General features: G+C 40.2%; 2 protein-coding genes across 4 annotated transcripts in view; both read left to right on the plus strand.

The window, feature by feature from the left end:
• The window catches only part of DLC1 (DLC1 Rho GTPase activating protein), a 438081-nt gene that overhangs the window by 358252 nt on the left and 56579 nt on the right, over nucleotides 1-23250 (plus strand). The gene's annotated exons all lie outside the window — the stretch shown is intronic.
• LOC119530112 (signal recognition particle subunit SRP72-like) lies at nucleotides 1346-3370 on the plus strand. Its single transcript, XM_037831256.1, is given in 2 exon segments — nucleotides 1346-2428; nucleotides 2430-3370. Coding segments are annotated over 2 exon segments (2016 nt in total). The 3' UTR covers nucleotides 3363-3370.

The raw sequence follows: 23250 nt of genomic DNA on the forward strand, positions 1-23250 counted from the left end.
CTGTTACCTGGAGAGGATCTGAAACCAGAGGGAGCAGCACCATCCATTTGAGAAAGTGGGAGAAGCAGCAGAAATGAACAAGAGACCAGGAAATCAGAAGGAGAGTAAACTTGGGTTTGTTAAAATGGATCTTGCAATCCCTGGAAGATTCTGAGAGCTAATTCCTTTGTCCCTTTTGGGAACTCACTTAGGGAGCTCTTGTTAGATCAGTTAAGCTGTGGAAGGAAAGAGCCTCCAATTTTTCTGATGTTTGAAATAGAACCAACTATACAAATCTATATCAGAAATTTGCTCAAAATAATAACGTACTCCTGACTAACTGTCATCCAGGAAGTTCAAATCCTTATTCTGCCACTTAACAGTTGTGTGAGTTGGGAATGTATTTAAAATAAACTGGAGTCTCTGATTGCATTATAACAAAGGCTAGCACTTATTGAGGGGTTGCTAGGTGCCAGGTGCTGCTCTAAATTCTTTATGTGTATGGCCTCATTTAATCCGACTATAACAATAACACACTGAAATACTGCTACTTACTCCAAGAAAAGGATTAAATGTGATGAACTGCAGTGTATAAAAAGCCCAGTACTATGTGCCTGAAACATAGTAGGTACTAAATACCCGTTGATTTCCTTTCTTTGGTTTCTCTTATTCAGAAGTTTTCCCAGAAGTGATTTTGGTATGGAGGATCCACTGGCTACACCTTGTCAGGGGTCCCTGTTAGTGAGAATGAAAGTATATTTACCGAAATATCTGCACAAGCACCCTTACAAGGCTAGGAACTTGACTCTTGAATAATTACCACTTTAATTCCCCAGACTGTATAAATTAGTTTTAAAAATATCTACCCCCGATGATGTCTATAAAAATGCATTATTCTCAAAAGCATGGCGCCATATGGATGGTGCATAATTATTGTTCTTTTTGGGTTGTTATTATTATGATCAAGTTTTTTTATAGGGGTGATTGCATGTACACTTACTGATCTTCCGAGACTTAGTTCTGAGCCTGTAAATTAATCCTGAGCTCTGCCCCCCACTGGAATAAGCCTGCTCCCAAAGACAGACATTCTTGTATCTGCAGGAGTTAAGCCTCATTTAGAATTTGCTTTAGACTGAAACCTTTCCTCATCAAAGAAGCCTCGCTCTACCCTGGGCAAGACCTTAATTAGAAGCCCTATTTGTTAGCACTTTCTCCTGTATGTAAACTACTTTTGAAAAGGAAATTAGACACCTGTGGAAGCTCAGTGAACCCTTTCAGGTCATTGCTCACTTCACATTTAATAGAAATTTTTAAGCCCTATAATTGAGAATTAAGAATAAATTTAGGTCTTCGCGTCTCCTCCAAGATGGCGAGTGGCAGCAGCGGGGGGGTTTCGGTGCCTGCGCTCTGGAGTGAAGTGAACCGTTATGGCCAAAACGGCGACTTCACGCGCGCTCTCAAGACAGTCAACAAAATACTACAGATCAACAAGGATGATGTAATGGCCCTGCACTGTAAAGTGGTATGCCTTATCCAGAATGGAAGTTTCAAGGAAGCCTTGAATGTCATCAATACTCACACCAAAGTGTTAGCCAATAACTCTCTTTCCTTTGAGAAGGCATATTGCGAGTACAGGCTGAACAGAATTGAGAATGCCTTGAAGACAATAGAAAGTGCCAACCAGCAGACAGACAAACTAAAAGAGCTTTATGGACAAGTGTTATATCGGTTGGAACGCTATGATGAATGCTTGGCTGTGTACAGAGATCTCGTCCGAAACTCCCAAGATGATTATGATGAGGAGAGGAAAACAAACCTTTCAGCAGTTGTTGCAGCTCAAAGCAATTGGGAAAAGGTGGTTCCAGAGAACTTGGGCCTCCAGGAAGGCACACACGAACTGTGCTATAATGCTGCATGTGCACTGATAGGACAAGGCCAGCTGAACCAGGCAATGAAAATCCTACAAAAGGCTGAAGATCTTTGCCGCCATTCATTATCAGAAGATACTGATGGAACTGAAGAAGACCCACAGGCAGAACTCGCCATCATTCATGGTCAGATGGCCTATATTCTGCAACTTCAGGGTCATACAGAGGAAGCTTTGCAACTTTACAATCAGATAATAAAACTTAAGCCAACAGATGTGGGATTGCTAGCTGTAATTGCAAATAACATCATTACCATTAATAAGGACCAAAATGTCTTTGACTCCAAGAAGAAGGTGAAATTAACGAATGCAGAGGGAGTAGAGTTTAAGCTTTCCAAGAAACAACTGCAAGCTATAGAATTTAATAAAGCTTTACTTGCTATGTACACAAACCAGGCAGAACAATGCCGCAAAATATCCACCAGTCTACAGTCCCAAAGTCCTGAGCATCTCCTGCCTGTGTTAATCCAAGCTGCCCAGCTCTGCCGTGAAAAGCAACATATAAAAGCAATAGAGCTGCTTTCAGGAATTTTCAGATCAGCATCCAGAAAATGCAGCTGAAATTAAGCTGACTATGGCACAGCTGAAAATTTCCCAAGGTAATATTTCCAAAGCATGTTTAATATTGAGAAGCATAGAGGAGTTAAAGCATAAACCAGGCATGGTATCTGCATTAGTGACCATGTACAGCCATGAGGAGGATATTGATAGTGCCATTGAGGTCTTCACACAAGCTATCCAGTGGTATCAAAACCATCAGCCCAAATCTCCAGCTCATTTGTCCTTGATAAGAGAAGCTGCAAACTTCAAACTCAAATATGGACGGAAGAAGGAGGCAATTAGTGACCTAGAACAGCTATGGAAACAAAATCCAAAAGATATTCACACCCTGGCACAGCTTATTTCTGCTTACTCACTTGTAGATCCTGAGAAAGCCAAAATTCTTAGTAAACACTTACCCTCGTCGGACAGTATGTCACTAAAAGTAGATGTTGAGGCTCTTGAAAATTCTCCTGGTGCTACGTACATTCGGAAGAAGGGTGGAAAAGTTGCTGGAGATAATCAACCAAAGGAGCAAGGACAGGGAGATTTGAAAAAGAAGAAGAAGAAAAAGAAGGGTAAACTGCCTAAGAATTATGACCCAAAAGTTACCCCAGATCCAGAAAGATGGTTACCAATGAGAGAACGTTCTTACTACCGAGGAAGAAAGAAGGGTAAAAAGAAGGATCAGATTGGAAAAGGGACCCAGGGAGCAACTGCAGGAGCTTCATCTGAACTGGATGCCAGTAAAACTGTGAGCAGTCCACCCACCTCCCCAAGACCTGGCAGTGCAGCAACAGTATCTGCCTCTACAAGTAATATTGTACCCCCAAGACACCAGAAACCTGCAGGGGCTCCAGCAACAAAAAAGAAACAGCAGCAGAAAAAGAAGAAAGGGGGAAAAAGTGGGTGGTGATTAGAACATTCTTGTGGGCCATTTTTAATCTAGTCTCAATGACACTAGGAGCATAATAAAGGTAACACAGCAAGAAGCACAGAGCTGCTGCTCCCCCTCCCCACATTTTCATGAAATTCTTCCCTTGTGCATCAAATAGGAAAACATCTTTCTCAAACTGGATGCCTAGTGAGACTTGGCCTAGTTGTACCATCTAGCTTTGCACAGATTATGAGGACTCAAAATAATTGGGCATTTACCCACCTTGATATCTGGTGAATTTTCCTTTTCATGTGCTAATCTGGTCTTCTATCAGTTTTACAAACAAGGCATGTTATCTAAGGTTTTCCCAGGATTTAAACAGAAACTACTACTGTTTCAACTGAGTCTGAAGATACTTGTTCCTATTCAAATCCCACTTAAATTATGTTTTAGGAGGCCTTAGGGGACTGAAAGTGGAATCTTCTGAGCATTCCAAATATCCACTTCAAAATATCATGTGATTAAAAGGGACCTTTAATAATATACTGGTGTTCTTCACTTCATTAAATTGAGAGGCCACAGGAAAACTAAAATGTCTTGAATAATTTTGACCATAAATTCTATGTCATATGATACTAGGATATGTGATACTCTTCATTACATATATATATATATATATATATATATATATATATATATATATATATATAGGCTCCTTTGTGCCCCCATGTCATCTTCAGATTATGGTAACATTATGCTCATTTAGCACCAGTAGGGAACTCAAGGAAAATATATCAGTGTTGCAAGAAGTTGACTCTTAGACCCAATGCTCTAAGTTCAGACTGGTTTGTACTCTTTCAATGAGAAAGATTAATGGCCCCTATCAAAAGCATGATTCTTAAATTGAGAAGAAATCAACACCAGGGTTTAGTACCAGGCAGTATTAACATGTAACAGGACTGTCTGGCCCAATTAATAGGTACTCAAATGGCTCCTCTTGTAGTGACAGGTATGACCATTCATTACCCTTCTCAAAGTTGAAGTGTTTTATAGTCAATTTATGGTGTACATGTCACTCTTGTCTTTCCTTGCTTACACGCACTGTCTCATTGAACTACCATGAGACAGAAACATTGGGGTTTTACCCTTGATATCATTTATGTGCTGCCCAAGATACCATTTAGACTTACGAGTATTTCATTGTGATCATGTTACTCAATCCTTGTTAATAAAGTGCTGTTGTGTTTGACTCTGGAAAAAAAAAAAAAAAAAAAAAAAAGAATAAATTTAGGTCACTATAGCCTACATAACATACATTATACCATTTGTTTTAGTTTCCTAGGCTGGTTAAAGCAGACACCATGAATTGGATTTGCTTAAACAATGGGAATTTATTAACTTAAAGTTTGAGACCAGGAAAATGTCCTAATCAAGGCATTGTCAAGGCAATGCTTTCTTCCTAAAGACCAGCTGCTGGCGATCCTTGGTTCATCTGCTACATGGCAAAGCACATGACAACATCTACTAGTCTCTCCCTTCTCTTACGGTTTCGTTGCTTTCACCCCCTTGCTGAATTTCTCTTTGTCTGAATTTCATTCTCTTGTAAGATTAAGACCCATCCTCAATGAGGTGGGTCACACCTTAACTGAAGTAGCCTCATCAAAAAGTCTTACTTCCTGTGGGTGTGAACCCACAGGAATGGATTAAATTTAAGGATATGTCTTTCTGGGGTACATACAGCTTCAAACCACCACACCAATCCTGAAAGACTCACCTAGCATTTATAAAAATCCTTGACATTTTATTGGGAGAGAATGATCATTTAGTTGCAGCTCCTTATTTCTATTTTTGCTCTCATCCCCAAGTGTAACTGGTCCTCTAGGTCAGTGGGGAGGAGGGGAGTTTTGACTTTTCTCTCCTTCACCACTGAAGGATTTGCACATCTTTGAAAGGCCTAACCATTTGTCCCTGTATTAGTTTCTTGAGGCTGCTGTAACAAATGACCACAAATTTGTTGGCTTAAAACTACAGAAATACTTCCTTGTTCTGGAGGCCAGCAGTTTGAAAGCAGTATCACTGGGCAAAAACCAAGGTGTCAGCAGGGCTGTGGCCCTTTGTAGGCTCTAAGGAAGAATCCATTATTTGTCTTTTGCAGCTTCCCGTGGCTTCAGATGTGCCTCGGCTTATGGCCACATCATCCAGCCTCGATGGTCACCTTGCCTTCTCCCCTCCTTCTCCAGTATCAAATCTTCCTCTGCCTCCCTCTTAAAAAGATAAGTGGTTGCACTTAGGATCCTCCTGGAGAATCCAGGATCATCTCCCCATCTTGTGATCCTTAACTTGATCCATCAGCCAAGCCCTTGTTGCCATATAAGCTAACATTCACGGGTTAGCTGAATGTCTTTTGGGGGACTGCTGTGCAATCTACCATATTCCTCCTGCAGCTTTTGAGATGGCTTCCCATGAAATATTCTAATAACTACTAAATAAAATTGAAATTAACATATTCCAAAAACATTAAATGAGCTTTACTTCATGTCACAGACTTTCATAGCTTTAGGGGCTCTAAGCCACAGAATGGACTCCTGTGAATCTTTAACCTTTGAGCAATGAATCAAAAGTTGGACCCTTAAGTTATGCCCCAAGATTAAAAGCCCATAGCTGAGGCCATATCTTTCATTTTTCTCATCAGACATGTTAAGTGACTCTATACCTCTAGCATTCAATGTCTACAAAATAGTGTCTACTCACATTTTCTGTAATGTACAGAAGAGTATTCTGAACTAGGTCTTCCAGAATCAATAATGCATGCCCGTTAACTCTCAATTCAAAAGACTTCAATTAATTTCTAATTACTGTCAAAGACTGTTTAGTCAGTTTGGTTCTCAGTGATTGTAACTGAGTTTTAAATGAGGCATTTTATTGTGTTTCTCTCCTCCTACAAGAACTGTGTGGCTCTTCAAATATTAAAGGTAATATTAAAATGCATTCATCATAATATATTTGATTTCTCAAGAATATTCTCATACATGGTAACTTTTTGGAGCATGTCAAGTTCTAATAACAACAATAAATAAACTTATTATACTAAATACATTTGAAATCAGCTTTATCGCATAAATCACAGAATTTAGAACTCGAGGGACCTAATTTGTGAAATATTCCTCTGTATTCTTAATCTCTTTGAGAATTTGATGAAAGGTAATAAAAGCAATGGGTTATAAAACCCTTATTTAGACCACCTCTTCCATTTGTAAGATGGGCTAACTGAGGTTCCACAAGTTAAGACTTGGCCAGAGACATAAAGCAAAATCTAGGGCTTATCTGTAGACTCACTAAGGTGCCCTGACATCCAATCAGTGGTGATTTTTATGAGTAGGAAGAGCTGTGTGTTCTTCATTGAGTTTCTACTCTAAGCCAGGCAATAATCCATGATTCTAGACTTAAAAACAGTAAAACTCTACAAGGTAGGAGTTATTTCCCCATTTTACAAAAACACTGAGGTATGAGGGATTAAGTAATTTGCTCAAGGTCTTGTAGATAACTAAATGACAGAATCAAAACTTAAATCCCCATATATCCAAACCCCAAAGCAAAAAAAAAAAAAAAAAAAAAAAATCTATCTATCATATATATCATTCCACTGCTTCCTTCTAGTTCTTAGATAGTAAAATATTAACATTCTAAAAATAGGATTTCCCATTGGGTATGGTTGATTTATCTGTGAGGAACAATGAACTAATAAAAACTTAAAAATGATTAATGTTGAGTAGATTCTAACCTTGATCTATCCAGTAGTAAAACCCCCAAATTTCCAAGTATTAAACATCACGTTCATTCTGACCCATTATAACACCGTGGAGATGAAGATACATGTTGACGTACTATTTCTGGGCTAATAATGAGCTTCACAGAAAATTCTAAACCCCATTTCCTATACCCATGACCTTTGCACAGTATGTGCTCCTCCTAACACTATGATAATAAATTAGAATCTTCTAACAAACCGTCATAACCACAGGGTCACCATCAGGAAAGACAGAACCCTGATCTCTGAGTTCATTTCCTGGCTGCTGTCGGGGATTTTGCGCTTTGGGGAAGCAGATAGATAGAATAATGAGCAGGTCACTGATGTGGCTTTCTGGCAGAAATAATGCCCATTGATCGTTTGGTTTGGTGTGGACTTCACTTTGAATTTTAAAAGCAAATGTAAAACCACCAGTTGTTTATCTGTCCTTATTCCAAGAGGAAGATCAAAAGGAGGCTTATCGGGACTGGAGACAGTTTATTTCCATCTCAGAACAAAAGACAAATGATACTGTGTCTTTTCCTTTCCTTTGAGGTCCCCCTGGCTGAGCCTTCCCACTCCCTTTCCTGATTCACAGAGATATCCTGACCATTAATCTATGCATTTAAAGCATAAAAATCCATTTCTGGAGCTTGCTCACTTATTTTCACAACAAGAATGATGGAAAGAGCATCTAGTTGCTATTGGGGGTAAAAGAGGTTTTAAATACACCATCAGACTTTCTTTTGACATGTGGTGTTCCAGTGAACTGAAATACATACAGCACAATATCTAGATGCAGACCTTGCGCTCTCAGAAGAGTTGCATCTAGGAAAATATTACTGGCCCTTCCTACCATTAACATTTTTGGAAAATCATCTGATATTCAAATTAATACATCTCTTTATTAAGAAGCAACTCTAATCTAGTAAAGACTAGTTGTGCCTCTTTGCTCACCCAGGCAAAGCCTTGAAGACTCATTTTTGTTTCTTAGAAGGGACCACATGATAAAAATAAGGTAGTAAAAAATCCAAGGGCCTGGAGAATGTGCTGGAATAACTAGAGATATCGTTCATCACTGTGGCATGGGGCAGCCCAATCGGAGACAACTTCTAGCCTGATTCTTTATTTTCAAAAGCTTAATTTCTCTTCAAGCACAGAAAATAAATAGAAAACATGGACTTCATTTTTTTAAAAAGCAAAAGAGCACTCTAAATGGACTAAGTCAGCTGTGCTCGGTGTATGTTGTTAGTTGCTGATGACCAAATCATTTGATTGGCTGGTCTAAAAATAAGAAATTTGTCTTTTGCTTTTTGTTTTCAATAATGGTTTAATATAACAAATGTAAGGTAAATTTCCCAGTTGGACTTACTTGTGGTTAAGATAATCCATACAGGTGATGCCATTGATGACTGTATGGATCAAATAAATCCTGTTTTGTGGGACTCCTCTTGGAGTTAAATCAGTGAGTCGATGGCAAGTGTTATTAGAAATTCATTTCTGTAGCTGCCCTGGTGACAAGGCTCACGTGAAAAGCTGTGCTCTCCTCCAGATCTGTATTCTGATTCAAGGCATCATCAATCAGGCCACAAATAGCAGCTTTGAGGCTTAGCAGTTAAAATGCCCAGCTTCCCCCACTGAGAAGCCATTCACTTTTGATCCGTAATCCTCAGGGAAATGAGTGTAAGGACCTCAGAGAAACCCAGGGGAGCTGTGGTCCAGGTCACACACATAATATATGTAATGCTGTGTAATCAGAGTCACTTACTAAAGAACCCCCAAATCCCTAATATAAAGATTAAATTCCCTTGCAATCTTTTAGGAAAAGTCTTGACCAATTAGACTTAAGAACAGGGGAAATGTTAAGACAAAGAGAGGCTTAGCAAAGTCCACTCTGGTTAGCTTTTGTACCTTTTACCCCTTAACTTCTTTTGTAACCACTTTCTGAATTATCTTCTGGCCAAGTGTTTACCCTAGAATGTACACAGATCCCTTCCACTAGAAAAGGTCTTTTGTTCATTTCCTCTACTTGTGTAGTTCAGCTCACTAGGAGCCTTTTTCTTGTTCATTCGGGATTCAATCCATTTTCTGGGTTTTGTTTCCTTTGAAAGGAGATGAACTGAACAAATTTTCTCCAGCTTCTCTTTCTTCATTTTCATCATTTGGAAGTGGGTTTATATCTCAGGAAGCCCGCCTGCTTTCCTGCCACCTCTGACAATTATAGTATTTTCCCAAGGATTGCAGGGCAGCAAATTGCCAGTCAGCTCTAGATTCGTCTGTCAGACCCCACCTGGTTCTCAGCTTCTACAGCCTTCCTCTCCCATGACTGGACCCCATGACATGGGGAGAGGAGGGGGTGGAGTTTGAAGGATTTTATATAGCCAAGTATATAATCAGAGGTGTGTCTGAGAAAAGTTTTTCAGCATTTTAAAGAAGATGGCTTAAAGAGCAGAGAAATTAGATGTGAGGAGACTAGTTCATGACCAACCATCCTGATGGGAAGTAATGATGGTCTGAATTAGGCGAGTGGCCAGGGCTGTGGGAGATGCAGTGTAGAGGTAGAAAGCACTGAACTTAATAACTGACCAGCTACAGAGGAAGAGAATAACACTAAAGAGTATGTGGTCACAAATAATGCCAGGGTTCTGAGCCTGTGTGACTTGAATGATATTGTGCCAGTGAGGAAAGATTAAGAGGAAAAACGATGAGTCTTGTTCGAGTATATATTTTTGGCCATACACTTGAAGACGCAGTGACTGACACAGCTCCTTCCCTGCTCCTTCTCTTCTAAGGGAATTGGCCCTAACCCAATGGAGTGATTTGGGATATACCATCAGGCTATACAACAAGAGGAGTAATATCAATGGACCTGGATTAAACTAACACTTTTTCCTGGACAAATACCCTTCTGGCTCCTCTAACCATCTGAGTGTTAAGACCCAAAGAGCCAATCTAAGGGTGTGTGCTTAGAGAAAGAAAATCAAGATCATTCACCCTATTTCCAATCTAAGTCACAAAACTCAGTGGAAAGAGAATCACTGCAGCTCATGTGTGGCCAGTCCATCTTACCAGAGTAGGTTACACAAAGGTTTGGAGTTTACACTGCTTTGGATATACTCTTCAGGAAAATGTAGCTGCAGTAGCAGCTGTTTAGGTTTCAGAGATCCTGGCCAAATCTTTCTTTCCACAATACCCATGGTGCATTGGTTAGGGTTCTCTGGGGAAACAGAACCAACAGGAGATATCTGTAAATATAAGATTTCATGAAAGTGTCTCATGCAGCTGTGGGAATGCACAGGTCTAAATTCCATAGGGCAGGCTGCAAGCTGGCAACTCCAATGAAGGTGTTCGATAAACTCCTCAGGAGAGGCTGGCTGGCTGAAGAAGTAAAGGCTCTCTCTTCTCCCTTAAAAGTCTTCAACTGATTGGTTTAAATCCAGCTGATGGAATTCTCTCCTTGCGGAAGACACATCCTTCATTGATGTAATCAGTCATTTAGATGCAGTCAATTGACTGATGATTTAATAAACCAGCCTTCTGGTTTATTAACCAGCCACAAATGTACTTGCAGTAACAGTTAGGCCGGTGCTTGCTTGACCAGACACCTGGGCACCATCACTTGTCCAAATTGACACGTGAACCTAACCATCACACATGGCAAACAGAAATCCTTCTGTCCAACCACCTTTATAACTAACAGGGTCGAGTTACAGGTGCCAACAGAACATCCGAGTAGAGATTACTGGCTGGCTATTGAAACTTCAAGACTGGAGTGCTTTGTAAAGAGGTTAGAATGTTTCTGGGAATACGGAAATACTGCTTCTCAGTCTATGTGCCACTTATCTTCTAGCTCCCTTTTGGTGCACCATGCCAAAGCCACTTCAAAGTCTTTGCCTACTTATTCTCTTTCTGAATTAGGCCACTTATCTTTCTTTCATCTACTTTTTCTTTTAATTTAGCACTTACAGTCCCATTAAAGTTATGGTATAAAATTGGATTGCTAGATATAGCAAATAAAAATACAGGATGCCAGTGACATTTGCTTTTCAGATAAACAAAAAAAATTTTTTAATGTAAATACAGCCCAAATATTGCACAGGACATACCAATACTAAGATTTTTTTTTCATTGTTTACCTGAAATTCGGATGTCATTTGGCATTCTGTATTTTATCTGGCAGCCCTATTATAAAGAGAAACTAACTGAAAACTAATTACAGAATGAGGTCTCTACCCATCCCGCAACTTACCTGTTCTGAAGCTGTTCCTCTTAATTGATCTGTAGAGCTATCACATGCACATGTACTTGCACCCACAAAATACAGCAAACCTGCCAGAAAGTGGAAAACCCAGACACATAACTCCTGCTGATCCCGATTTCATTTAATAAACACCACACTCTTTTCATTAAATGTAGTTTCACAGGCTGTTCTACCAAATTGTCCAAACTGGCACATAAAGTTAGCCCCGGTCATGGTTACTACATAATTATGAAAAGAGAAAAGATTTTTCCTCTGCTATAGAGTTTCTCTGCTCTGGCTGTGCGCTACCACCTCCAGTGGGGTGAAGTGTCCAGGCCAAGTCACACATACCAATTGATACTTTCATCGAGCTAAAACTGGTTAAAACTCCATGCCTGTTCTAGTTTGCTAATGCTGCAGAATGCAAAACACCAGAGATGGATAGGCTTTTATAAAACAGGAGTTTATTTTGCTACACAGTTACAGTCTTAAGGCCACAAAATGTCCAAGGTAACACCTCAGCAATCGGGTACCTTCACCGGAGGATGGCCAATGGCGTCCAGAAAACCTCTGTTAGCTGGGAAGGCAGCTGCCGTCTGCTCCAAAGGTCCGGCCTCAAAACGGCTTTCTCCCAGGACATTCCTCTCTAGCAAGCTTGCTCCTCTTCAAAACATCACTCCCAGCTGCACTCTGTTCCTTCTCTTTGAGAGAGCTCATTTATATGGCTCCACTGATCAAGGCCCACCCTGAATGGGTGGGGTCACACCTCCATGGAAATATCCCATCAGTTATCATCTACAGTTTGGTGGGGCACATCTCCATGCAAACAACCTAATCCAAACTTTCCAACTTAATCCCCACTATTATGTCTGCCCCACAAGATTGCATCAAAGAATATGGCTTTTTCTGGGGGACATAATACATTCAAACCGGCACATTCCACCCCCTGGACCCCAGAAAAACATACTCTTTCCAAATACAAAATACATTCATTCCATCACAATATCACAAAAACTTAAATCATTTCAGTAACAAAAGTTAAGTACAAGATCCTATCAAAATCAAATATAGGCATGGTCAGTCCTAAGGCATACTTTTCCTTTAGCTTTGGATCTGTGGACTTAGAACAAGCTATATGCTTCCAGTATACAAAGGAGGGACATTCATAGGATAAACATTCCCATTGCCATAAGGAGAAAGAGTAAGGAAAACAGGGTTAACAGGACCAAAACAGTTCCTAAAACCTGCAGGACAAACTCCATTAGATTTCAAAGTGTGAGAGTCATTAACAGAACAACGTTGCATCCTTGGGGCTTGAGAGAGTGGGAGCCTAACCCTTCCCAAGGGCCTTTTTGGCAGCTGTTTCCTCTCCAAATGCTTGGGTGAGTGCTCCAACATATCCACACATTGGGGAGACCACCTTCTTGGCCCCACCTTCCTCAAACCTTGGGGCAGCTCCCAGATTCCCTTCCATCTCCGGGGCACACGCTCAACCCCTTCAGAACAGTGTGGTGGCAGCCAGGCTCTCCCCAATTCCCTGGAAATGTGCTCTACCCTCTTTGGGGCTTGGGGTGGCAAGACAGTTCCTGAGCATCGAGGTGGAAGGCCCGCCCTCGACCTCCAGGGCAAACTCACCCTTTCCATGCGTGTGGGCTGCTCCACTCTCCCAGCCCAAGACCTCTTAACTCCAGACCTCAACCTCCATGGCTCTGTCTTTGAAGAAATTTTTCCTTCAGTTTGTTCCTTGTCTGTCTCCTCCAGTCCAGACTGGCAATGGCTCTGTCTGTAAAAATCTCACAAAAATTCTGTTGGCTTTGCATGAAGCATGCAGGGGTCAAAGCCATCAGACAATAGGACTTTCCACAAATCCTTTCTGGAAAATTCCATCTCCAATCTTGGCTTGTACTGAAATGGCAGCTGGGTTCCATGTTTGGTAACATCCTCATGTTGGGCTGTAGCTTCTGGGATTCCACTCCCTGGAAGCTCGTAATTTTCCAAGCGATCAGCTTCTGGTCTCTTTGAACCCAAGAGTTCAGTTCTAAGTTTATCTCTTTCCGCTCACATTTTACTATAAGCTGCAAGGAGAAGCCAGGGTACGTCCTCCACACGTAGTCTGGAGATCTCCTCAGCTAAGTATTCCAGGTTGTCGCTTTCAACTTCTTCCTTCCATCTGACACCAGGACTCAATTTTGCCAAATTCTCTGCCACTTTAAAACAAGGATCGCCTTTCTTCCAGTTTGCAACAACACATTCATCATTTCTGGTCAAGGCCTCATCAGAAGCATCTTTAGAGTCCATATTTCCACAAACAGTCTCTGTAAAGCAGTTTTGGCCTTTTCTATCAAGCTCCTCACAATTCTTCCAGAATCTTCCCCTTATCCATTTGAAAAGCCACTCCAACATGTTTGGTATTTGCAAACACAGCAGCATCAGCACCCCACTCCTGGTACCAAAATCTGTTCTAGTTTGCTAATGCTGCAGAATGCAAAAAACCAGAGATGGATAGGCTTTTATAAAACGGGGGTTTATTTTGCTACACAGTTACAGTCTTAAGGCCACAAAACGTCCAAGGTAACACCTCAGCAATCAGGTACCTTCACCGGAGGATGGCCAATGGCGTCCGGAAAACCTCTGTTAGCTGGGAAGGCAGCTGCCGTCTGCTCCAAAGGTCCGGCCTCAAAACGGCTTTCTCCCAGGACATTCCTCTCTAGCAAGCTTGCTCCTCTTCAAAACATCACTCCCAGCTGCACTCTGTTCCTTCTCTTTGAGAGAGCTCATTTATATGGCTCCACTGATCAAGGCCCACCCTGAATGGGTGGAGCCACACTTCCATGGAAATATCCCATCAGTTATCATCTACAGTTTGGTGGGGCGCATCTCCATGCAAACAACCTAATCCAAACTTTCCAACTTATTCCCCACTATTATGCCTGCCCCACAAGATTGCATCAAAGAATATGGCTTTTTCTGGGGGACATAATACATTCAAACCGGCACAATGCCACTGGGAGCCTTCAGAGGGAACATCAGGAGGTGCGATGTCACAGAAAGATGCTGGGAAGCCAGGGGAAGAGAATCATCCAGTTGCCTTGATTAGATGAACATACTCCCCATTGGACCACGAGCGAGGACTGTGACCTTTACCCTGGCAGCTGTTTATCTGCAGATGCCTCCTTGGTAGCTGTAGCCACCTTGTTTCAGAAGCAGTAAGCTCCTTTCCTCCACCCACCCACCCCCTCCAAGATCCAGAGCCATCGCCACTGCTGCTGCTCCAGACGCTTAGTTGATGGGGTTGAATTAACCCTCAAATGAGATGTGGCACAGCCACATCTGCTCCACCTTAACACCTATAGCAACACAGAACTTCCTGCCTGCTTTCAAAACCATTTCTTGGTCCTTGATACTTTGGGGGAGAATTTGGAGGCAGTGATGCACACTCAGTGGATCACGTTCTTTTCTCCCAACTTTGATCACCTAATCATGCAATCCACCAATCGAAGAATCTAATACCGATTAAATACAGGTCAAATGTGCAATAAAAATGTGCATGGATATTTTTGTTATATTGCAATATTAAAAAGAGTGCTCATATTATAAAAGAATGGACTCTCTCTGACTGCTAGCCAGGTAACACATATTTAGGGTTGAGACTTAAATCATGGGCTACCTGACTGTGCCATGAACCCCAGTTTTGTAAAAAATGTAGCCTTCCACCATTTAGTTTCCAACACACTAATTGCTTTTACTTTGATGTTCCTCAAGTCTCAAATTTGTTTCAGTCCCTCTGCCACTTGTTTATCGTTGCCTGAACTTATTCATATGTTGTTTCTACTAAGTAGTAAACTGTTCCAAAAACAGTCGCTATAGTATTTGTTTTATCAAACATCTGTATATCTGGGCAGCCATCCAGAAATTTAGCTCTATAGCAGTGGTTCCCAACCCTTCAGGTATAGATTCTTTATTAAAGTCAGAAACTTTGATAAATTCCCACAGGCTTGTACTTTTATTCCCCAGTGATTGGAACAAGCCACTCTTTTGTGATGAACTGGTATTTATTCATCACAAGAGCATTTACCTATATATTTAATAATAGTACATATCTGAGTGAGGTATTTTTGTCCCTTCAGTCTGCAAATAGCACAAATACTGACTTATGGACCTTTTACAAAAAGGGCAAAGTCCACAATTTAAGACACACTGGTCTGTAGCATCTCAGAGGGGCTCTTCGACAGGGAGTAGACTCTCTAAGGGCTGCTAGACATTTCCATAAGGAACAGCGGCAGGAACGCAGTCGGGCACACGTCAGGAAAGACAGGAGTGGGCAAGGTGGGCTAAGTCAGGATCAGAACCAGGGGCAGGACGTAGGTTCTTTGAAAGAGCCCCACAGATTATACTAATAGATCACCGCCACCCTTTTAACTCCCATCGAAAATGGCTCTTAGGACTTGTAGCTTATTATTTATGCTAGGGTTGCTGATAAATGCACTCCTCTGGGTTCAGTTCTGCTTCATGTACACATAGGTGGTGTCTTTTTGATAAGGAAAATAATTAGTTTAGGTTAGATATAGAATAATCTTTTATAGCCCTTCCCCCCACCATCACCCCACTCCCCAAATCCTTCCTTATCACCATCCCCTCCACCACACAGTATTTTCACAAAAACATTGAAGGCCATTAACAATCTTTACATGCTCCTCTCCCCTCTCTAATAAAAAAACCCTCTCTTTGAACAGAGAGCGTGCACACATTAAGCTCTCTGCGGTTTTAATGCCAAATCATTCTGTAGACTTAACCAATGCCAGGTAAAAGGGAGAGAGAAAAAGGGGAGAAAGTAAGGAGAGGGTCCCCAGGCCCTCACTCTGAGGCAAGGGGAAATGGAAATGGGCTCACCCTACGTTCTAGCCACCAAAGCTGGGAGGACAGCACCCTGATAGCCACGTGCAGGCAATGAGAAACATTTCAAGGTTTTAAATCAAGCTGTGACAGGCACTGGAATATTCTGAGTCAGACAGCATTTGGTCCACTCATCGGAGTCATTCTTTATGACTCAAAGATTTATGGCTTAAAGCTAGAGCTACAACGCTTGTGGTCTCCCTCACCTCCACCCCAACATACCACCACTTTTCTTTTTTTTTTTCCTGCTGGGTTTCCACTCCTTTCTTCCCTTCCTTTCTTGTTTCCTCCTTGCCATTTGCCCTCCAGGCTCACACAACCACTGGAAGAACATTCCAAAGATGAAGCTCCAACTAACCCAGCAGGGGCTCCTGGTAGAGCAGGCATTGCACTCATGCCATCTGCAGAAATGGTGGACATGTGTGAGATCTGCTCCGTAGGACCAGTGCCAGCTCTCCCAAGAGAGTTATTAGACGATGGGGAATGGGGGCAGGGGAGGGGAAAGCCCCTGTCTGTGTTTATAATCGCGATGATACACCTACAGGTTGCACCATAGATAAACAAAAGCGGGAGTGTTGAATGAGATGGTGCCTCAAGCAAGGGAGAGGGTTCTAAGGCTTCAAGTCAGGGCACAGAGCAAGGACAGCCAACCAAGTCCCTTCTCCACCCTTAACAAGACCCAAAAGCAAGAATGCACGACTTTGTTCCAACTCCTCCATAAAAGGCAGCAGCATGGAATTTGAGGGGCACTGTACTGGGCCCCTGGGGTAGCTTCCACCATTACCCAACTTGGGGAATTGTGTGAAATGCCCGGCTTTGCTTTCCGTGTTTGGATTTCACTTAGGAGCTTCTGTGGCACAGCAAGCACCATGAACCCAAAGCCCTGGGAGTAGACACATGAGAATTCTCTGCCTCAATCTCTTACAGTTTCTTGGGCTCCTGCCACAGTACTGGTATTTGATTTAGAGGCCTAAGAGGGAAATAAGTCCCATGTGGGTAGATAACAAAACACTCTCCACCTTGGAATCATGAAGTGGAATTTGAATCTGAAGCCAAAAATCCTATCTCTGCCTGCTTTGCTAATTACATAAATTTCCTTGCTAGATTCTGCAGCTGTTTATATGAATTTCCAGCTCTGGTTCCCAGAAGTGGTAACTTTCAAGATGGGGGTTCAGGGCACCCACGCCAGGTCTGGAACTCAGATTCTTAAGTCCTACGACCCTGGGTTTATAAAATAGAGCTAAACAACCGCTCTAAGGTGCCCAGGTGTCAAAATCATAGCATCTAATAATAGAAACAAAAAGGAGAGACAGAGAGAGAGAAAGAGATTCATAGTGAACAGTAATTCTAGCAATAAAGATTAAATGCATAAACTTTATAGAAAGGGTGTTGGAAGGCTATAGCTGAAGAACAGTATTTGCTACTCCCTTTCAAATATTCTGGGTTTCACTGGGGGAGGAAACACCAAGATTCCCAGATATCACGCCCCCCCCCCCCCCCCAAAAAAAATACTGTTTGACTTGGGGAAGAACAACCAGATATTATGGGATGCATTCCTTCTCTAGCTGTCCCAGAACCTCGCTACCCTTGTTGGAAAATAGCTTTCACCTCTGCTCTCACTGAGAATAAAAAATTAGGTTTGAATAATCCTGATTCTTCCCCAAATATGCAAATTATTTCAGCACTACTATTTCTAAATTAAAGTGTCACCTGATTCTTCTGCTGGCAAATACGTCATAAAATACTGCTTTTGTTTGTTTGTTTATTATATTTCTTTTAATAGAAATTTGAACAAGTTTGACTAACTGTGGCCATCCTATAAATAAGTACGGTATTTAAGAGTTAGATTCACAATTAACCCTGCTTGATGACATGGGTGATTGGGCAAGGATCCTAAAATTCTACTATGGTGAAACATATTAAGGACTTTTTATATGACATACAGATGAATCAATAAAAATGTGACCTCTTGGCATCTGTAAAAAAGATATCTTGGGTTTCTCTCAGTGAAATATTTGAAAGCTGTAAGATTTTAAACAAAGCACAGCTGGCTTATATGCGCAAGTTCCAAACCCTGAAATATTCCCATGATATCTAGTTTCAAAGACTTCTACTACTGTAAACTAGTGAGTAAACTAAACTGGTAAGAGGTGTTTTGTCTTTTTAAATTTATTTTTGTTATAAAGTATTTCATGTGATAAATAAAAATTGAGAGAAAAAATGTAAATTGGTCTGGTGGGAAAGGAAGAGGAATATAATTATGATCCAAATGCAATAAAATCATAAGAGTTAGAAAAGTATGCCAGAGAATCCCCAAACATTTACATTTAAATTACAATTGTTACACATTTAATTTCTAGAGCCCAGAACAGTATTTTTAAAGGATTCCCCTTTAGACCACTACCCTGCCAAGGTATTTATTATTTTTGTCAGTAGACAGACTGTCTGAACCTTCTTAATTGTCTGCTTAGATTAAGCACAGTTGGCCAATGATTTGGAAGCTAGTAAGTAGCTGTGTGGTGATTACCAATTCTTTGTTATTTTTCAAATGGTCAATTGCCTTTGGTTACTCTCCCCTTCCTTCCTTCCTCCCTTCCTCTCTGCTTATTCCTATTATGCACTCTAGAGTTAACTCTTAGCAGTCTTCCAGAAACACACGTTCTTCCCTGTAGTGACTATTCTCCTCTCCCCACTTCTTCAGGACTCAATTTCACTTTCCACTCTTGCACTTTCTCTAACCTTGCCTCTTCAAATTGCGTGTAAGGCTTTATTTCTTTTATCACCAAAGATTCTTAGAGTGCCTCAAACTCGATATCATGTACACCAACGAGGGGAAAATGTAATTTCACTGGCACCTGGTTTTGATTTGTGAGTTATGGTACAGAGAAGTAGGCATCCTGCCTCTCGCGACTTAGGTAATTAAGCTTGCAAGGTCAGTGCGACATGCATGACGAGTTCCAAGGGGCTCCTGGTAAATCAGTCTGAAGGTTCTGTGTGAGCACCATTCACCCAATTGTTTACACTTCCTGTCTAGGCATCAGATTGCAGTCACTGAAGTTAATCCTGGCATTTTAGACTAAACTTCATACCCGAAAAAAAAAAAAAAAATGATTCCCTCACAAAGGCAATAGAAGGTGGCTATTCTTTCTATCATGAATGTCTCCTCTGAAAATACGCAATGACTTCAGCAAGGTGTCTAGTTTCAAAGGGGCAGAGGTGCAAGGTTGGTCCTGATGGACTTTGTAAAAGTCACGACTTGCTGACTGCATGCTTCCTAGGGATGCTCTGAGCAAGCTCTTGCCAAAACTCCCTGACTTCTGAGATAGCACACATTCTCTTTAGCCAGATCAGATACAGGGATATTTGGACTTTCCATAACCTTTCATTCTAGAGTTTATAAAAGTAGGAACCCACCCTTTCCTCCTGCTAGCCCTGGAAGGAAGGGATGGGAAGTGTGTGAATACATAGCCTACCAATGACTCAAGAGTCAGAATTTCCAAGAGAAAATATTTGATGGGTTTTTCTGGACTTTGGTGGGAAGGAAGAGAAGAGTTTTCCTCAGGACATTTTCGCATGGCAGAACAATGTAAGGCAAGTTAGACCTAATATATAAAAAGCATCTGGTGTATCCAGCACACTCTAACCTCATAACCTTGTAATCATTTTGCACAGCGGGAAGAAATTCAGAACAAAACAAAAGTATGTATTCAATATCCTTTGTGTGAATGTAACTTGGATCCTCTGGGATGGCAGCCGTCAAATTAACGGTAGGAAGTTGCTCTAGGACACAGATTGGGGGTTAACAGTGAGCTTAATAATATATTAGTGGAAACTAACTTTCCAATAAAGAGTAATACTGTATTTTGGAGATTACTTATCTTGAATACTGTAGCCATATGTTTGCTAGGTTTGATTCTGCTTGCAGATGAAACAAAGCAACAAGAAAATAAGTTGTCACATTTTTTTGAATTTTTAAAGTTAAAAAAGGAGGGATGCAATATTCAGGGTAAATCTAGAGCACACATTACATTTTAAAATACCTGAAAAATAATCAGGACTCAGAATGAAAAATGAGACAGAGGTCTATTCCCCAGTTCATCAGTATGAAAATATCTCACTTATAAAACAACAACTAGTTAGATGGTGTCTGATTCAATTTTATGGGCTTTTGGCTTATGGTTAAAATAGTCAGTTTAAGTTACTACTGACCTGCAGCAGAGTTTTTTATTCCTCCCAGAACTATTAAAGAAATCCTCACGTGTTATCATCAATACATAATATTTACCGGGAGACCTCAGTTTTGGGGGTAATCCTAAATTAGCAAGATTTTAAACAGTCATGATGAGGGCCCCTAAATTACATATTAGTACAGTAAACAATAGGATTCAAAACTATATGGGCTTATAAGACAAATATTAGAATGTTTAATTCTTATTTTACTAAAAACATTTATCTTGGGATTTCACTAGTGAACTTGAAGCATTGAAAATGTCCAGTTCTGTTGAACATGCCTTTTCTAAAAATATAAACAGATTAAAGTTTAATACCTAGAAAAGGTTATAAACTAGGACATTTATTAAAATTATAGTATTTAAGATTCTAAGACTGAAAATATTGATGTCCCAACCATACGGTCAATTTTTCTTTTCCTTTTGGGTTTTGTTTTGTTTTGTTTTTTGGCATATGCTCACCATACAAAACCTACAAGCACCAGGATATGGTATTCACTGCAGCAGGATTGTAGCAATGGAAAACTGGATATGTTATAGATGTCCATCAATAGGGACCAGCTGAATAATTATGGTATAGCCATATAATGGAATTCTATGCAAATTTTAAAAGAAATTGGTTGTATCTATATGTATAAACATGGAAACATGTACATTATACATTAAAAGAAAAAAGCAAATTGTAGAATAGTTTGCATAGTAATACATGGAAAAAAAGTGTGTGTATATATACAGAGAGAGAGAGATGGGGAGAAAGAAAGAATATAAAGTATATTAGTCTTTGTATAGAAAATGAACTGAATAATCACACCAGCTACCTCAGTAGATGGGGAAGTTTCACTCTGCGTTCAACCAATTCTATGTGGTTTGATTTTTTTTTTTAGCATAAGTGTGTATTATATTTATCAGAATTTAAAAATTTGCTTAAAAAGGTAGTGATATAATACATTTCCCTTATCTAAATATTAAACTATTAATAGTGCTTATTTCTAGGTGGAAGATTGAGTGGTCTTTTCTAATATTTTTCTTCCTTGATCATCCATATTTTCCAATTTTTCTCACGAAGTACATATAACTTTGTAATAAATAACAGATTTTAAAAATTTTAAAGCAGAGAAGGGAACATTCTCAGGACAGAGGCAAAGTGCTGGGAAGGAGTATACCTAAAAGTGTGTAGTGGTCAAATAGCTATCAAGTCATAAATTTAAAATGAGTTCCACTAACCAACAAATTCCCCAAGCACAAACGGCAGCAGCTTTTCAGGTAATTGATGACAAATCCCACGTGGCTGCATGGGCCCATTTCTTAAGCATAATGAAAATGCAGCATTCGTTTCATCTTAGAAGTTCTCAAGCAGTCAGATTTTTGAAAACTCATATTTGACAAGACATAGTTCAACTTATTTTTAATAGTTGCCTCAAATCTCCATGGAAATTAAATCACTGCTTCATTTACTGTGGATAATCTGTAAGCAAAGATGCCTGAGTTGAAGCTTCTTTTAGATACCATTGCAACTATATTTTTACATTTGGAATTATTGGGTTTATCCCAAAATTTTGTAAATGAACCCAAAATAATGACTCATACCAATCAAGAGGAGCACACAAACTTATCAACCACCCCTAGACCTAACTAGAATCTCCTGTGCCACTTGAGAACTCATTTCTTATGGACCATGGCATGTAAACTTTGGAAAATCCGGCACAGTTGCATTTATGCTCATTTTTTCTCTACCATTGCCTGGTACAATGCAAGAACTAAAGCCCTCTGACAAAAATAGAAGGCTGTCTTTGAAGGAGTTAAGACAGCGTGATAAATATTTCAAGGAAGCATGCCACTTTTGAAGGCACTGAACTTCTCCAAAGGATCAGTCTCTGCCTAACCAAGCCCTCTTCAGATTCCTACATGCCTCACACAAAGCAACCCAGACACCATATTCAGTAACTTGGTGGGGAGGGTTCATCTGTGCAATTAAAAAGAAACTATAAATAATGAACAATCTATAATATCATATAGAAATAAACACAAGACAGCCACATTTTTTCAGGGACAGAGTAAACTCCCAATCCCAGTGCTGAATGACACTAACATTTAACTATCACACACACACACACACACACACACACACACACACACATTCTGTAGGCAGCCCTAGTGCTTTTTTTTTCTCTGTTTAAATAATGAATTTTATCTGGCAATATTTGCACATGGCTAAAATAAAAAAGATACAGTATGGTATGTCCTCAGTCACCCATGTTTTTTCTGATGGATTGGTTTCATTTTGCATTTCAAATCCTTAATACATTTGAAGAACACTTTGGTGTAAAGAATGGGCTAGGGTTCAACTTTATTTTTTCTAAATGGCTACTCAGTTGTCTCCACTTCCAGTATTGAATAATCATCTACCTTTTCCTCCTCTGACATGCAGTGAGTGCTCCATTTAATTTAATCTAAATTCCTCCAGCTGTCTGGGTCAATTTCTAGAATCAGCATTCAGTTCCATTGATTTGAAAGAGTAGATAATGCTTAAGTGTGTACATAGACTCTAGAGCCTGAATCCCTACGTTTGAATCTCAGTTCTTCTGCTTACTATCTGCATGATTTGGGGCTTAAACTCTGCCTAAATTCGTCATCTATAAATTGGGGATATTAATAAGCGTAAGATAATTGTGGGGATTAAACTATTTAATAGAAGGAAAACACTCAGAAATAACAGTCCTTAATATATGTAAAGGTATTATTATTCCTAAAATATACTATTGGTGTTTTTATTGGCAT

Source organism: Choloepus didactylus, chromosome 3 (genome assembly GCF_015220235.1).
Source record: "Choloepus didactylus isolate mChoDid1 chromosome 3, mChoDid1.pri, whole genome shotgun sequence".
Classification (NCBI taxonomy): domain Eukaryota; kingdom Metazoa; phylum Chordata; class Mammalia; order Pilosa; family Megalonychidae; genus Choloepus; species Choloepus didactylus.